Source organism: Ylistrum balloti, unplaced genomic scaffold, assembly GCF_031769215.1.
Source record: "Ylistrum balloti isolate Yb309-2 unplaced genomic scaffold, AGI_CSIRO_Ybal_v1 Utg370508, whole genome shotgun sequence".
In the NCBI taxonomy this organism is placed as follows: domain Eukaryota; kingdom Metazoa; phylum Mollusca; class Bivalvia; order Pectinida; family Pectinidae; genus Ylistrum; species Ylistrum balloti.
In genome coordinates this window covers 214,142-233,162 of record NW_026782328.1, presented here as the reverse complement: position 1 = coordinate 233,162, position 19,021 = coordinate 214,142, and the positions used below count along the sequence as shown (strand labels likewise).

Here is a 19,021-nt window from a genome sequence, read left to right as displayed (position 1 = left end):
AAACTAGTTTGTGATGATTGACTAGAACTTATTAAGATTTTAAGAGGAATAATGGCAATGTTTTCTTCACTGAAATAAAGAATGAAAATATCAGCATTGGTGTAAATACAGTATATAGTATTTTATCTGCAAAACAACGTCAGGGAGTGGATTTGTTACAGGACACTGAAGTAGCATCAATTCTTTTACACATTATTCATAAATGGGCTTATTGCCAGACATGGCTTATTTCCTGATAAATACAGTAAGTTGATTTCATGACTATATTTGTCTGTACTTAGGTAAATTAATCCAATATTAGGAAATTTTCCTGATTCTTAAAATTCGATATCCCCGAATATAAGAAAATGAATTGTACTAAATGACCTCTGGTTCAGTTTTGTTTATTGTATTAGGATAGAAAAGATTTAGGGCTGGTTTATCGTGATGTTTGGGCTGGTTTATCGTGATGTTTGGGCTGGTTTATCGTGATGTTTGGGCTGGTTTATCGTGATGTTTGGGCTGGTTTATCGTGATGTTTGATGTCAGTATAACTGTTATGGATGACAGATAATAAATAAGAGATGAGAATCAATTTTAACTCAGCAATGAACCTGTCATACAGTCTTCTAACTCCATCTTTCAAAAGTTTTAGTCAGCTGATAATTGAAATTCAGGTGTTATTTAAATACAGCTTGATTTTATATGCTATTGACAAATGGAAATGTCTCATCTACCGTAATTGTCAACAAACTTATATGGGAAATGATTTCTCTCTGTTACTTTAATGATAAAGTATATTCAAAGCAACACTAAGTGGGAATAAATAAGATATTTTTTAACTTTTTTGTTATTTATTAAGTTCTCAAGGGAGTTTAAAAAATGTTGAATAATTATTGGTACTTAGCAAATGATAACAGATGATCCTATTTTAATCTGAACATGTGTCTGATGGACAGCTTTATTACTAATGATTTTCTACCTTTCATTTAAAAGCTTGAAAACTAGATGAATTTTTAAAATATTTTACAGAACGTTTATTTACATAATAGATTTTATGTGATATATAAGAACAGTACAGAGTGATGTAATTATTGTATTTGGAGTTCAGTGTCACATCATCAGTCAGGTTAAGAGGTATACAACTCCAGCGTTGACAGCTGTGATTTACGACCAAGTCATTAGGGTGCAAAAAGTACCTGGAAATTTGAATCTAACTAACTCATTCACGTTTTTCCATGTGTATGAAGAGTTCTGGCTTTTAGGGCTACGATTTGACACTTGAGGCATTGCATTAGGTTTTATGTGATTTAAATGTTTAAAAAGATGATCCAGGTCGCAGGAGTTGTGGAGATTATGTTTATGTACTAATTTCCTAGGGCAGAATGTCTCGCGTCACCTTTTTATGAGAGAAGTCCCGCAATGATTTAGGTGGCTATGCCAGTTAAAAGGGTTTTTCATTTCATAGTCCTTCTGTGACAACTCGCATAGATTAATTCACCTCCAGCTGATACGTAGCATATTAACATATCTTATTTTATTGCACTTCCAATAAAGATGGATTCAAATGAATCGCGAAGGTTAACTCAGAAGAGTGAAAGCTTTTGGTTGTCAAATATATCTACAATTCATTCAACCTTAAAATAAATTAAAACAGACTTGGTCTATTGTAGACCTGATGTTCACAGATGTCGCAGATTGAAACATTTCAGTGAATTTACTCATAGACACGATACCACAAGTAATATGAAATTCCGGGAAAATATTGAAACAAATTAGAAAATGGTGGGTCTGTAAGATATTACATGTAATCCTTGTTTCAGTTTTAATGTACAAATTGTGTAATGGTTTATGAAAGCCGTTGTGAACAGATTTTGGTGAAATGGGGTTAAAACTGATTACTTTAAGAGGTTTTCATGTGGATAGCCCTTGATTAAATTTACACAAGATTAGGTTTTGTGAAGTACTACAAATATTCTACATAATAATTTCTACTCGTTAACTTCATTATTTGTTGGAGAGTGAGTTGCGAGTTCAGTCTCCGGAATAAACTAAATAATCACATTAGTATGAACTGTTGATATAGACTGTCTTCTCACACAATGAAAAGTAGTGAATGCTCAAGTCTTCAGTTTTGTCATTCATGTTGTTTGTAGGATGTGAGGATCATATATAATCTGTTTGTACTGGAGAGCCTGTGTTTGAGTGTTTGTGAGCACTCTGTAACAGATGTACGCCATGTTTACATATGTAATGTTACAGGGACTACGCACATCTGGCACCCACGCTCCAGTCTGACATGGCTGCACATGCACAAAAAATGTCTCCTACATTCTAGAGTGCGATTGGACATGACCAGAGTGAGGCTCTGTGACACAGAGAAATGACAACCCCGAAATGCTCCAAGTTCACATTTTGCCATTCCTGTCATTTGTCGACTATCTTTCTCATTCATGCTCCATCAGTGTGGGGCTGACCCAGACTGACACTCAGGGGAGATAAGTTAGATCATAATCTCATCCCACTTTCTAGTAGAACAACATTCTGCTTGCCCATTTGAATAGAGTGAAGGAAACGACACCCATCTTTCTTACAATTAGGCACACTACATGTGCCCAAGAGGAAAATGACAGCATGTTTTCTGTGGAAATTTTTAACCAAGAATGAATAGAGCAGGGTCGTGCCACACCTCAGAGCGAATGCCTGGGGTGAGGTTTTGGTAGAACATGTCGTATCCTGATGATCTGTTCCTATCAGTGTAAGAATCTTAGCCTAAAAGAGTGCAGCCGTGTTGTTCTAATGAGGTCATCAGTACCCTAAGGGGACTTTGTCATTCCTTTTCCGTCCCTCCCTCCAATCCCTGTTTTTGTCAGTTCACCCTCTCTCCCCCATCTGCTCATCAAATTTTTCTCTATTTTGATCTACACTCTGAACAGCATAATTTTGCAACTGACATATCCCTGTCAGAAAACCTTTTTTTTTCAAAAATGATTTTACAAATACCCATTTAGAAAGAATGTCTCTGCAAGGCATATGACATTTAGGATGAAATTTGATCACTATTTATAAGTAGATGGGAGTTGATGGGAGGGAATGAGAACCTCCTTGAAGACACCCCTCCAAGTACAGGGGAGGTTCAGGAATCCTTCAGCATACTTTGGTAGCTAGGAAGGGTGGAGAAGGCAATACCATCTTCAGCAGTAATTTATCCTCCTTGGGGAGAAGTATGGTTGTAATAAAGTTGAGGGTAGGAAAAAAAGCAGTAATCCTAGCAGTGTTCTAGTGAGTAAGTAGTCCCCAGGGGATGGGGAAATGTGACATAAAAAATCTTTTTTGGTGTACAAGGTGGTGGATATGAGGGTTTTTTTCAGCATGAAAAACAATTTAAATGTGGGGTAAAACCTCCCCTATGTCACATTTACATTGTAAATAGATTCTGTCCACACATTGTACTGCTTAATCACACACCTCCAAATATCGAAAACAGATGATAGGGGGCCCACAAAAAATGGATTCTTGGATTTCAAGTTTTTTTTACACTTCCATAATAGTCATCTTGACTTTCCAGAAGAGAGGGGTTAGTGATTTAGGTAAAACTGTGCCATCAAAGCTAGAACATAAATCTCAAATCAAGTGTTATTGTGCCATTTCTTTGGTACAAGTGTATGCTGTATATTATGGAGTTATATACACCAATAACAAACAGTTATGGTGCGGCAGTGCTTCCGGCCGACTGGTTAGGCTGATTTGTTACTGGTTGGGAGGATTATTTGAAGAAAACTGAGAAAGAGGCACACCTGAACCTCCAGTAGGGGGAGGTTTGAAAGATGTCAGAGGATATGGGTTGTAACTGAACCTCCAGTAGGAGGAGGGTGGGAAGATGTCTGAGGATAAGGGTCGTAACTGAACCTCCAGTAGAAGGAGGGTGGGAAGAGGTCTGAGGAAAGGGGATGTAACTGAACCTCCAGTAGGAGGAGGGTGGGAAGAGGTCTGAGGAAAGGGGATGTAACTGAACCTCCAGTAGGAGGAGGGTGGGAAGAGGTCTGAGGAAAGGGGTTGTAACTGAACCTCCAGTAGGAGGAGGGTAGGAAGGGGTCTGAGGAAAGGGGCTTCATCACAACCTCTGTTAAGGGAGGATTGAAGGAAAAACGTAATAAGGAAGGGTTGCACTAGCCTTGTACTATTACACTTCACATATGAAGAGTAAAGACTATTACGCACCTGATGGTTCCTGTGGGGGCTGATTCTAGAGGATGGAATTAGATTATATAAGACATGAGATAGAGAGGGGGAAGTTAACTTATATTAGGACAGTTATTTTGGGAACGTAATCTACTGGATGTTCCCTAACCTTTGGTATCCTTAGGAATTCACACCTAATATCACTGCTACCATGGGATGAGGGGTTAGAATAGCCAAGTAGGTATATATGGGTTTTGTTAGGTCTTTAGGGACCTGTAAAGGGATACCATCATCATGCTCATACAGTCTCGTGGGACTGCTTGTAATACCCCTGACTAAGACAAGTAGCTGTGAGATTGGAGTCAGGAGGGTCATCTTAAAAGTTCTTAATTTGCTCTTTTTTTCCAGGGAATTTGGAAAAGTAATTTGTTAAAATAGTTATCATTGATTAGGGGAAAACATAGTATGAGTTAGTTTTCATTGGTTGAAGGATCACAGACTATCAGCATCATTAGGACTCTCTGTTTTAGTAATAAGGAGTTCTCTGATACTCAGCTCAATGGTTTGGTACAACTGCTTGCAGTCATCCTGAGAGCCCTGACATGAGGATTGGTTCAGCTCCATGTACACCTGATATTCTATACTCACAGACAGTATCAAAAGATTATTTCTAAAATCTTTTCACTAAATGCCACTTTTGGGTATCTGGAACCAGTATAAAATCATTTCTTCATGAAATTCTGAAGAATTTTTAATTAAACGTTACAGATATACAAAGTAGTTTTCTTTTTTTATATATATATTTTGGTGTTAAAATTCTTCTATGTGTTGAGTTGAAATAATCGTTTTGCCATTTAAAATCAAGAAAATCTCAAGAGGTGGATTCGTTAGAGTTGTATTCTAAGCTGACTAAGCATTAAGCTTTGTATGGTATCAGTATGAATCGGAAACTTTCCTCTATATCAACAGTTCATTTCACTGTAGGACGTCTGTAGAAGGCTTGCAACAGGACTGTATCAAGCTGCGCTGTCCATCAGCAAAAAATGTTTGTTTGAAAAAGGTTTGGCCCTCATGTGTGATCACATCTCTGGTTTCTGATTGGCTGACAAATTATCACATGTTTGATAAAGGCCATTAATCATTTGGATGGCTTCACGACTCAGGAAGGATGTGGCCTTCAAAAACAAAATATACACTTTTAAATCAATCAATTAAAATGCATTTTTTCCCCTGAGTCTTGGTTTCTAAATAAATATGTATGTTTCAGTAATACATTTAACATGTATCAGATGAAAAATAAGTATATATGTTGGAAGACTCTTTGAAATCTTGGTTTCCATAGACCAGAGTAGGTCTCAGTCACAACAGATGAAAAGACTGTAAAATCTGCACTGAAATCTGCAGGGCAGGACCTCCTAGAATGAAAAATGCTTTCAAGGAAAGATATCTTGAGAAAACCCATGATGGAATTTCACAAAAAGTCTAAATCCCATAACTGTATTGATTGTATGCAATATTAAGCATCTCTGCATTTGTATCTACCAAATGTGAGACTTTCATTGGCGGGCAACCATTCTGTTCTTGTCAAAAGGCACATGAACATGTTAATAAAGATGGAGAATTTAAATTTGATTATCAAGGACGGAGTATCACTTGAAGACTCTGACAATTTCTCCGAGGGAATTGGCAGGAGGTCTTTCCTGCTAAATCTTTGTAATGAAAACATTTTATTGTATCAGCGCTGGAATTTCCACAGAAATAGGTGGAGGTTCTGGAGTGTTCACTCCTTCATCCTCAGTTTTATGTAGTACTAACCACTTGACACATTCATACACAATAAGGGAGTGTTCTGTTTTCCATCCAGCTCTACAATTATTACTGATGGTTTTCTTTCTCCGATACTGCTCCCTTCATACTAGACGTATGATGGATTCTTTGGCTTCCGTCTTATCGACAGAATTATCTACCAACAATATTTGAGAGGAATGCTATAAACGCTAAATTTTATCTTTAAAACTCAGTTCTCCTTCATGTCTTTTTTCAAATCATTGCTCCCTTCCACAATCGCAAAGCGTACCTTGGTGTAAATATAATGCGATTCCAGCAGAGCGATGTCTACACAACATTATAAATTGTTTTGAGAATCCTATAAAGTCTAATGATGATGTTATCACCTATCTCACCTCTTCACAATTTTTTTATCATTATGCCGGTTAAAATATGATAAATTTGATTACTGGTAAAGTTTACCTATGAAATCCCATTACGTGATGGTCGGCAGTAAACGATGAAAATTATCATATGTACACAGAGGGATGATGTACGACAGACGCTGTCACAAAACTCATCTTTATTTCAGAAAATACAGTCGGTTTGAAAAGGAAAGAAAAAGTAATAAGTTGTTTTATATGACGAGTCTTTACAGTAACAGCTTTTTTTATTTAATTTTGTATAAAAAGTATTCATTCCAGCCTATTTTAATATAGAAGAACATTTCAATTAAACTTTCACAGCATGGAAATAAAGTAAAAACATTTTTAAAGATAACATTTGATAAAAAAAGATGCCAGAATGAGTGGAAAAACTGTCCATTAGATGGCGGTTCTAATGAATTTATCTGTAAAGCACCCGCGATATCTGACATTAAATGATAGAAGATTGTTGATGGATATCTAAATTGTAAAAATATTTTTTTATCCTTGGAGCCACAAGAAATAAATCTGCTCCGGACTATCTACTGAATCTATGCTCCGCCACAAGGAGTGTTGTAGGATGTGAAATCTCCACTCTTCTAAATGAGCCGTACAATTCTCTCGCTCAAGTTCATGATTAATTTCCAAGATGGTGGTGATACTTTTTGTGGTGATGGCTCCACGGTTACCGACGTCGGCCATTGTTATCGGCTCCACAGCATTTCGGCAATTACATCGTTATCACCAGAGAGCTTCGGCCATCAAGTGGATTTTGATGATTTGGCAAAGTGTTTTGTGATCAGAATTATTCTGTTTGCTCCTCACTTTGGAGGAGAGAATTTTAGTGAATCTGCTGATGCGATCAACCATAGTAAAATAAATGATAGTGTAACCATCAGTTGGTATGTTCATACCAAGTGGTTGTGATTTCTATGGTTTTTTAACCAGTTATATAGAAAAATGATACAATTTTATGATTAAAAATGTGTGAAGACACTTCAGTTTTATCTTTCTCTGTTCAAAAACTTTTTATTCAGAAATGATAGATCAACTTTTATTGCCAAAATGTTTAAAAGTAAGGAGTGCCAAATTTTTATTAGGTATTCAGTTTACTTTGAATGTATTGGTTCTGGTGGAACCAATATGGCCACCGTTCCCCACAGTGCCCTGTCAGGGTACAGATGGTTTGTGCATAACTTGCACTAGAAAATCTGATTTTTCACCGGGATAAAATTGACGATTCCCTGATAGAACAACAGGAAATGAATAAACATGTATTCATTATCTGAAAATTTACATATGGATACCATAGTGAGACTGATACCATCACGACTGCAGCACAAGTGTCTGTTATCACGATATTCTCTGCGGTGTGGAGGTAGCAAAATGGTTTTAAATGCTAGATTTATCATAAGACCAGATCTAGATAATCTATTGCACCCCTGTGGGCAAATTGTTAAATTATTTTACAATTGTCAAAATTGATATAAATTAAATGTCAAATATTTAAATAGGTAAGCACACAAGTTATTTTGTAGGTGAAAAAACCAAAATACGTCGTTTGTGATAAGGACTTTTCCATAATTTAGGAAATCAGTATTAAAGACACAACTGTATAATTTTTGTTTATTTTGGTATTATACAGAAAAACCTTTTCCATCAAATAATTTCGTAATTTTAAAACTGGAATTGAGATGATTGTATGTTGGTGTCATTTTTGTTTGTTCTATTCAATAGAGTTCAAGGATAATGAGACTTGTAATGCATCTCAATTATTTTTCTAATTAGATTAAACTTTCAAAAAGCTATACCATCTGGTAAAATAAAGAATGTGAGAAAAGGTATTTAACTCTTTTTTGTACGTTTGATGAATCAACTTGATGTGAGCAGAACAGATTGGACACCAGTGAGATAGAGCCGGAGGCAAAAGTGCCAACATTGTTCTCCTAGTCTGTCCATGTGTGATCCTCAAATCCTGTCAGGTTCAAACCCCTGTGAGACCATGCTCTATTTGTTTGGGTAAATAAGCGTGATATTGCATTGTAAAATTACAAGCATATCAATTTTCCTAAATGAAAATTAACAATTAAACAGCCTTAATGATAGTTAATTCTCAACATGATGGCTTAACCTGTGTGTTCCAAGACCATTTGATAAAGTGTGAACAGGGGCTCGCGTTCTGTCCAGATATTGGAGCCCTGTACAATTATATCCTTGCAAGAAGGAGAAAAAAAAGCTGAATAATTAATATCGTTTGAAGTTATGAAAAAACCTTCAGACAAAAGTGTGACCGTGCTGACAGAGGAGGTCACAACCTTTTCACGTACCATCCTGATTGGTTGTCTTTTGGTTAATTGTGTCGGCTCCGTGCCTGACAAGCGACCATTGTTAAATGGTGTTTAAATTCACACAAAGGAATTGTGGGTCGTTGGTCAATTTTTCACTACTGCAGTTTTGACACAAATTTGTTCTTTTTTTTGTGTGTGTGTGATATTAGATCAATACTATGAGTGTGTAGAGAAGATACAAGTACAATGACATTATCAGTAACGAGTCTCACAGAACAATAATGGCGACTTTGCAGATGTATAGCTATACACTGGCAGCTTCTGCCCAATATATTGTATTTCAAAAGGAACACAAGAGATGGCCAAACAATGGAAATGATTACTTAGATTAAAGTGCCCTTTACAAGATTAGAGTGCTAAAGGAAACTCACCAAATGTTCATTTGACATCAACAAGAAATAAATTTTATTTCATTAAGCAGGTTTGCTAAATTTAGCGGTGCCTTGGTTGAAATGAGAATGTTTTACCAAAGTTATCTGATTAAGGACTTCCTGTTGTCTGAACTAATGACTCAAGCTTAATTTTAAAATTTCTAATGTCTGAACTAATGACTCAACCTTAATTTAAAGTTTATATTGTCTGAACTAATGATTCAACCTTAATTAAGACTCTATTGTCTGAACTAATGACTCAACCTTCATTACAACTTTCTGTTGTCTGGACAATGACTCAACCTTATTTCAGACTTTCTATTGTCAGAACTAATGACTCAACTTTATTCAAGACTCCCTGTTGTCTGAACTAATGACTCAACTTAAACTTCTTGTTGTCTGAAGTGAATACTCAACCTTAATGAAGATTTCCTGTTTCTAAACTGAGGCTCAGCCTTAGTTGAGACTTCCTGATTCTAAACTGAGGCTCAGCCTTAGTTAAGACTTCCTGTTTCTAAACTGAGACTCAGCCTTAGTTAAAACTTCCCATCGATTCAAACTGAGTTAACGCTTCCTGTTTTCTGAACTGTGATCCAGCAGAAATTATAGAATTAAGAGTTAAGCTATGATAATCACTGAAGTAAAGTTGAATTTGACAGGAAATATTTTATACACTCTTTATTGTCTGGTCTTTGTTCTCAGGAAATCAGACTTTTAGATGCTGTTGGTTATTTTGTGTACAGACTCTTTATTGGCTGACATGGTCTTTGTCTTCAGTTTTTATTACTCTGCTTTTGTCCCACAGTTTTAAGGGTCTGAAATGGCCAGATAAACTTAATTGGTTTCACTAATATCATGTGGTCAGCCAAAAGGATATTTGAATAAACAAATACTTCTAGTAATCTCAATCAGAAGTATCCCAATCACCACTGGGCACACCATCGGCACACTGCCGCCATCTGGGTAATGAATTGCCACAGGGGGACATGATGACAAATAAATGTCCGAAGTCCTCGTTTCACCCATCAGGGAGAACTGCTAAGTATCTATAACAAGGAAAGGGGTTTGGGAGGCTGGGTAAATCATACATAATTTGCAGTAGATTTGATTTTTTTTCAATCCTTCACCATGTGTAGAGGGTATTGTTACTCCTACAAACCCTTGAGAAGATTAACCTGGAGTGATTAGAGCCAAAAACTCCATAAATCTCCCAGTAGTTAAAATGTGACAAACTCTAAGGACTGGACATCAACATCATACCATATTACAGGTCAATGGACCTTCACTAATACCCATCCAATCCAAGTGGTGGAACAGTGGACAACAAAGGAAATAGGGACTTACCTGACCACAGTGTGGGAGTGGTCAGACAACTTCAAAAGGATGAAGTGATCAGCATGATTATCAGAATTGTAGATTGTATCTGACCACTGGTCAAATGTCCACTACTACAGAGGACACATCATATTCCCTGGGATGGTTCAACATTATCTCTTCTATCCTGTATGATTTTGCCCCATAAATGGATGTACACAGTGGACATTAAAATTAACACCCAGATTTTGTCAAAACTTTATCTTGTTTCATCAATATGTTACATATGGAAACAAAGGAAAATGATTTAAAGTGTGATAATACTCTATTTCATAATTCTTTATTATTCTCAGACTTTGTTACTGTAATTGTTATATTCTGTTTCGACTTTTAGTGTAAATGTTATCTGATGTATTCTAATTAAAAGAATTTAAAATCTCAAATTCTTTCAGATGTTTGAAATTTTGTTGTATTAAAATTCATGGCCATCTGCGTACTGATGCTGTAGACCCAGGCATCATTCATTGTTTTTCTGAACTATTCTATAATACAGTACTATATAGCTGAACATTGATGAAATATTCAGTAACCATCATCAAGAACCAAATGTATTTGGTGTTAAATTTTGTGTTTTCTGAATTCATGATCATACACCAAGGACAAAAGTTAAAGAGCCATGGATGCCAGCATACATTAATATCGGCATAAGAATAACAGTGTAGGGGACAGCTTTGGGTTATCATTTATTTATATAACGTAAAATGTATTATTGATATAAATTAAAATATTTAAGTAGATTAAATAAAAAAATATTGGTCACAGAAACTTGAAATGTAAAACAAATCACTGAAAAATTTATATCCTGAATTTAGAATTTCCATTCATCTGGAATGATTCACAAACTAATCGAAAATGGTGATGAATTCTGATCACCTGTGAATGGGACTTGGTTGTTTGGTTTGTGGTTTTTTATCGGTGCACGCCTCACAGCCCAGCTCTAAAGTTAAGGTTGTCATGGTTGTCAACAGCTCAAATGGCCACCATTCCTGTTAGACGGGAACGGCTGTATTCTTTCAGAAGTAGATAAAAATCTTGTTTCAACAAACATTATCATTTATAGGCAGGTAAACACACTTATCACCAAATAAAGTCATGTTGAGCTCGTAAAATTGTTCAATTTTAGTGAATTTTAAGTTGGTGAAAGTTCCCTGTTGAGTAACACCTGGGGATGATGGATGATGGGAAGGGGGTGATAAATCGTAAAATTGCATGTAGATTTTTATCATATGAGTGATTTCAATTTTCTGGAGATTATGGGGTGGCTGTGTGCTACCTTACAAAGTTAATGATCCATAGTGTGTTATGTGTCTCTATGAATGGGCCAAATCATGTACAAAAATTCAAGATGGCTGCCACACGCCATTCATGATAAATGTGTTTTTCCTCTCTTTTATATACAATATGTCCCTTTTTATGGTCAATAAAAAAAATTTGAAAATTTATGACAATTTGTGACTATTTGGTGTCCCAAAATCTTCCATTTTCCTACCTTTTTACAATGTTGATCTTAGTCATATGTCCTATGGGGCTACCACTTAATTTTCATTAAAAAGACACATTAATACAGGGAGTGATAGTGTCTAATTACAACACAAGTGATAACTTTGACAAAGTTTAATTGGAAATTGTAGTACATTGATACTATTTTAAGATAAGCATGCATCACTTTAAACAATGGAGAGGTAGGCTCCTTAATGAGCTCTGACAGTGAGATCTTTATGTGGAAGTCTTAGTCATATTTTTTGTGGGGGGTTTTAAGAGTAGAAATAAAATGCTGTACTACTGTATTTTAGATGTGGTCTGATTGTGCATGTCACTACAGTTACAATATTACCATCTACTGATAAGTTACATCCCATGTTTGTCTCCATTTTTCCACCATATTTGTGATTCAATCTACAAATAAAATGAGAAATGAAAAAAGCTTGAGAACATTGTAAAAAATTAAAACAACAATAAAGTCATCCATTTAATTACTCATTGTTAATTTAACTCTAGAACGGTAGGTGAATCATACTCTCGGTATTGTTAAACTTTGTTTCAATTTTCTGAAAACAATTTCACTCAATACCTGTTGGAAGATTTTTTTTTTTTTTAATGAAATTGTGTAGCATATATTGTAGACTGCACGTATTCAAGTGTTTGGTAAAATGATGCACAGTATTTTTCTCTCCTAGATGTAATCACAGAGTGCCACTAGAACAGGAAAGATTTGTGCTGCCAAATCGTATGATTCAAGGCAATTAAGATTCAACTACAGCAACTGTCTTTAAACAAAACTGAATTAGTGGCCATTGGAAAAATACAGGAAACCATTTTTGTTCTACGATCTAATAATTGGTGTCCATCGATGTTCGTATAATCCTGGCTTTTTAGCTGCTAATAACAGATCTGGAAATGTCTGCAAAAAGATGCTAACAACGACTGTTGGTTAATTTGATCTCACTGGCCAATTCTGGTAATTCTAGCTTCAACAGCCAAAACTGGATGCTTGAGAGAAAATTATTGTTTTCATGAGTCAAGTAAAAAAAAATTAAAAATAGAGAAAAAAAATAGCTGAACAGTGATGCCATCTGTTCTTAATCATTGTTAATTTGAGGCACTGAACCAATAATAAAGTTGAGAATGACTTACAAACAACAGCCATCTAACATGACCTACTGAATAAGGTTTTACTGGGGCTATCTACATAGTATTTGTGTCAGGAAAATTTTAATCTATTTAGTTTGAATTTGGTGATTATCAGTCAATGTTCCAGGTTGATATTAAAAGGGAGATAACACTGTTGTCGATCATGGCTGTAATTTAATTTCTTATCAAAAGGTCATTTTTATTGAAATCTCACTTCAAAACCTAAAAACAGAAAATTATAGAATGTTACATGAATATAGAAAAGGAAATGAAATAATACTTATCTTTACTTAAGGTGAGAATTTTGTTTTTTGTAAAAGTATTGAAATTTTGTTTGGGACAATTTTCAGCAGACAAATTCATGTAAATTTCTTCACTTGCTGCCTATATTAACTTCACATAATCCTATGTAAATATTATATGTTTAATAAATCTAGAAATGAAATCTGTCAAGTCTGGATTGATGTACTGTGTTGTTGGAATGACCCAAGATCTCTTCACTCCAGGTATAAAAATATAGAAACTGGATTAAAGAGGGGTTAAGGGTATAATCTGTATACTCACTGCTATCCCAGTACAGTTGATATTAGAGGTTTCAGTAAATACCTGAAAAATGTGATTCCCAAAGGTATCCATGCTTTATAACAAACTACATCACAGGTTTAGGATAAACACCAAACTTGTGGGAATTAATTTCAAAGATTGACTTCCTGTGGAGAATTGAGGAGAAAAAATGGTAGGTGCCTGATAGTGTGTTTTAGATTGTGATTTCATCCCATCAAGTGGAGAGGAAGCTGGAGGAATTTGGAGATACCTAACGTATTATGTGTTTTGTGATATTATCTGTAATACCTAAATACATCTTACATCACTGGTACTATCTACCAAATATTGAGAATGTTCTAAACTGTACCAACAGCTGCAGTAACTAGACCTGTTCTGTACCCAGTAAGCTCTGCAGCTCTCAGCCTAGCCTTAAGATCAGTCAGCTTATATTCTCTGGTCAGCTAGGATCTTGTTTCAAAATTATTAAAGATAAAGAAACCTGGTCATCACCTTTCAACATTTTCCCTTCCACATTCTGTACTTGACTTTAAGCTTTCATTACAAATATGAGTTTGATAATTTCTTGATTGCAATAAAGTTAACAAACCACAAGGGTATAATTTGAATAAAAAAAAGGTTGTGCATAGAATTTCCTCTCAATCCCTGTTTGTATAGTTGAAGTTAAGTTTCCTCTCCATTTCTGTGTATTGTTGAAGTTAAATTTCTTCTCCATTCCTCTGTATGGTTGAAGTTAAGTTCTCTCCATTCCTTTGTATGGTTGAAGTTAAATTTCATCTCCATTTCTGTGTATTGTCAAAGTTAAATTTCCTCTCCATTCCAGTTTATATCCTTCTCTGTAATGTAGACTCTACTACCTCACTTCTCATGATCTCAAGAGCGAAAAAGTTGGGGCATAAAATATTCCCCAAGTTAATGCCTGTCTGACGTTAAACAGACAAATTTGTTAGTGTTGTAGGCCTAGATAATACCAGATTTCTACGTGTATTTTATCTGCCCTGTAACAGATTATGTAGCCGAAAGGAATTCTAAAGTAGCATTTTAAAATTTACAGTTTCGTAAAGATAGAAAGCTCTGCAGTGTCTATCTAGACATGGAATCATAACAAGGTAGATAGAAGTTGTCATCATTATATGCTGTAACACACCAGCTGGTCTTTTTCAATTGGTTTCTCCGAGATGGTTAGCAGGCATGGCCGACTGTGAGATGTAAATGTCCCTGTTTATCTGTTTATACTTGAAAATTCTTGTTTCTTCGGGAGAACTTCATTATTTTTCTCCTTTCTCCAATATACTTACTGATAGACTTCTGTCTACATTCATTTTTATACTGGTCCTCATCAGAGGTGACATTTAGGAAGAATTTAATTCAATGAGATTTAATCTGATACATGCTGATATTTCTTAAATGATGACAGAAAACGGGGAAAAAGGAAGGATGAGTACAAAAATGAACATGTAAGAGATACAGATAGCACTAAGAATGTTTGTATGTGGATTAATGTTGGTTGTTGTCACGCAGTAATTGATAGTGGTGCTTATTGTTATAATCACCACCTGGTAGATTTTTCTTCTATTCCTCCATCTTCCTTTCTGTCATTCTCTCTCTGTTCTTGACTGCAGTGAATGTAGATCGAGTGTTGTATGATCCACTAAAAACATGGCTTCTGTGTATGATATGAATTATTTTGTTTTTACATTTTTTCTTTACTTATGTCATTAAATCTTCATTTATTTGTGTTTTTCAGTAAAATGTTCAAATGCCCTAGGAATGGAATCCTGGCGGATCCCAGATACTGCTATTACCGCCAGTTCATCTTACAAAGACCAATCTGTAGGACCAAAAAGTGCAAGGTTTGTACTCAACTTTTTTCTCACTTCTTAAATCAAACTGGTCAATTAAGGATTATGCATGGTAGGTCTTTCTCTTGAAATTTGTAACTCAAAGAATCATATCCGTTCATGATTCTAACAAAATTAGAAAAAAACTCACCATACCATAAAATTAGACTCCTAAACATTTAGCACTGCTGAACAATCATTAATCAAACAAGTTCTAGGACTTCAGAGGAGAACAGAATTAAAGAGAATTAATTTTGTAGGTCTTCACAGCGAGATAGAATTAAATATGTAGATCTTCATGTCAGTCAGCCACCTTGTGCTTGCCCTGTAAAGGAAGCCATGTTGTTGCACGCTTCATATGCATGGAAGACATACAACACAGAAGCATGCAAATTTCACTTAATCTTTTATTAGAATTGTGGCTTGTTACAACTCGTGTTACTGGTGGGACGGCTTCCTGTCGCAAGAATTACAGAGAATGAGGCAAAAGTATGTTACAAGGAACGACTTGAAAAATTGCCACATTTTAATTAGAGCTACACATGCCCTTATTATCTGAACAATGGGCGAACTCATTACCGTAAAATGTTTCCCCTTCGCCGCATCCAAGGACCGCGCTAATTATGTAATACTCACCATTCGTTTTAGAAGCTAAGTCAATTAAGGATAGCTGCAGAACAAAATGCAGTTACATGCAATATATTATAATGGTGCACAGCTCTGGAGGCTTCCTCATTTGGTTTGTGTCGAGGATGGAAACTCACAAATTTCAATATGGTATTTGTCCTTGAAATGGGATGAGTAGAATTATTCATGAACATATTTTCTATTATTTAAAGTATTTTTAAAGATCTGAGTACAGATCAATGTTATTTTGCTAAATTAAGAAATTGATTTCTTGATAAATCCATATTTCCATACACACTATTGATTTCAGGAGCAGAAATGTAAAGAATTCTATGAGTTGTTCAAGATAGTTTTTGTTGGAATCCAAAAACATAACTTAAGCTGGAATCAGCACTCATCAATCACCAAACAGGTTTTTCTCTTTAAAAAAATTAATGGGGAACTTGAAATTACAGTGTTAATGAAACCAGGATCAAAGGATCAGAAATGTGTTGTTGAAGGACTCTTAATTGAGAAACTGTTCATTCTTGGCAGATGTGTCCCCACTGGTCTAATCTCACCTTCCTTTGGTCATATCTGACCTTGGCCTCGGTTCCTTTGTTAGACTTGTATAATGTAAGCTTTTCTGTAGACTCAGAAATGCCTGACCTTGACCCCTGAAGTCTTTGACCTTGACCTCAAATGAGAAAAATATTTCTTGTGAATTGATGTTAGATTTTGAATATTAACAGGACTATTTTCCAAATAACCTGTCATTTTTTATTTTACTTCTTGGTTTATGTACAAGAGTTAATTGTGCCTTTGATTATACTATCAAAAGGAAATTAATGCAAATAGCATTTGTTCTAAGAGGAATGTTTTTCTTTATTAACACTTAATAGCATTATGTTAAATTTGACCCTCATTATCCAAACATTTTTTACCTGGTTGATCTAATAACGTCACTTCTATGTATGTAGGTTACACAAATAATCAAAGTGTTGAACTTGTGTGATCAATATCATGCTTTTAACTAACAAGAAATCTCAAGGAATTTATATACCTGTCACCATTCATGTATGTTGGATGTTGTATATTGTAATCTGTTGTCTGTTCACTATCATTGAGTAAGAATCCTTAGCTAGGTATACTTCCTCTGTTGTACTCTTGACGAACCCTCTTGCTAAGAGACATTACATGAAGATTTAAGTGCTTTGACACCTAAATCCTTCTGTCATGGTGAATGGGTTGAAAGGATAACACCTCCATAATATGCTACAAAGAAAGCTCTCCTGTCTTAGGAGGTAACAAACATATAAGTTTGACTCCTTAGCTTGTTACCCAAATTGGAATTTACCATCGTCTAGGGGGATGAAAAGATCGTACATTTTCTCTTCGTTGGTATCAAGGGAACTCTTTTTCTGGGGAGGGGAGAAAGTATGTGTGTGGTTCCGTTACATCAACACCTAATGACCCAGTTGAGAACTTTTGATTTCATGCTTGTTATGCTGGTCCTAAAGCCATGATTTACCACTATGTGGCAGTACAGGTTTGTTTTTCTCTAGTCTATAAATCTGTCCATCTCCAAACCCCAGACTAGCAGTGTCGCTTTGATGTTTGCCCTTATCTTCCTCCTACTTCTGGTGATAATCAGCTACAAAATGAGCACACTTCAACGGCAGCAGTGATAATAAAGAGCCTACCAGTAAAAATTGAGAGGATTTTGGTGCATTTCAGCATTGGTTGGTATAGGTTATAGCAGAAAGCACTATGTTAACTCATTAAATCTTCTTCTTTCTCATTATTTCGGGTAGTGGTTTAGGGTGTAAAACTCCCCAGAAAGTGAAAAAGATATAAATATTTAACACTTTGCACTAAGCTTCATATACTAGGTTTACTTTTGTCAATTTAGGCTCTATTCTAGCAATGATCACATCTAAAAGAGGGGATGTCTTTAGATAAAAATGGCAGCATTCGAAACAGTTCTGTAACCCTCCATTAGATACCAGAAAGTGACAAATCTTGTGTTTCTTCAATTCTGTTTGATCAAGTATATAGGTAGGTCCTTGTCACACATATGGAAATCATTCTTGGAATTCCACTTAATGATCCTGTAGGATAGGGAATGAGATTCTCGATATGCCCAGCCTAGGAGTGAAAACAACAGTGACTCATGTGTTGTAACTCTGAGTACCAGAGATGTCATTGAGTTGCGGACTGGTGTAAATAAAGTATTTAATATGAGCGTAGCACCAGTAACTGTTGAGTCTAACTAATACTGGTGACACTTTATCTGATAGAAACACGAAGGCTCCACAGCATATCAAACATACACATCTCAACTTCTCAATGATATCTTGTTTTTCAAAAATCTAAATATTTTTCTCCTTTTAACACGTTTAATAGTTTACATGCGATGGTGTTGCTTAAGTGATAATATAGATATGGATCAGTCTCCTTATAAAGACTACGGTTAAACAAATGTTACTGTAACACACTTCAAATATGACTCATACTTTCGGAATTAAAACATCATTAATTTCACTGTATATCAATATAAGTTCCAGCATTTGCAATTTGAAATTCTAATTTGATGTTTATAGTTTTCATTATTGACAGTACTGTTTGAGAATTAGGTCAGTGAGAGATCAAAGTTTTACAAATGGGTCTTTTCCTGAAAGAATACTAACACGAAAAATATCAGTTTAAAAGTATGGAAACAAATGGAAAATAATCTGAAATTATAAGCTCCAAGGTAGATGACGCATTTGCGATGCAGTGGAGAAAAGGAATTATTCATAACTATCGGTCCATGAAGTTTGGGTGGTGCTGACATGATGCGAGACACATCAGCAAACAATTGTGGGGTACTTGTTCGTCCCTTGGGTACTTGTACCTCTGGAGAATGATGAGTGTATTTGAGAGCTGGGGCG

The 19,021-nt window shown here is 35.4% G+C and overlaps 1 protein-coding gene across 2 annotated transcripts in view; it reads left to right on the top strand.

Moving 5' to 3' along the window:
- Positions 1–19,021, top strand: part of LOC132555594 (discoidin domain-containing receptor 2-like) — a 140,519-nt gene that overhangs the window by 75,257 nt on the left and 46,241 nt on the right. For both annotated transcript variants that reach the window (XM_060219942.1, XM_060219941.1), the window contains exon 2: positions 15,389–15,494. In XM_060219942.1, coding sequence (XP_060075925.1) covers positions 15,389–15,494 — 106 coding nt within the window. The remainder of the gene's footprint in view (positions 1–15,388; positions 15,495–19,021) is intronic.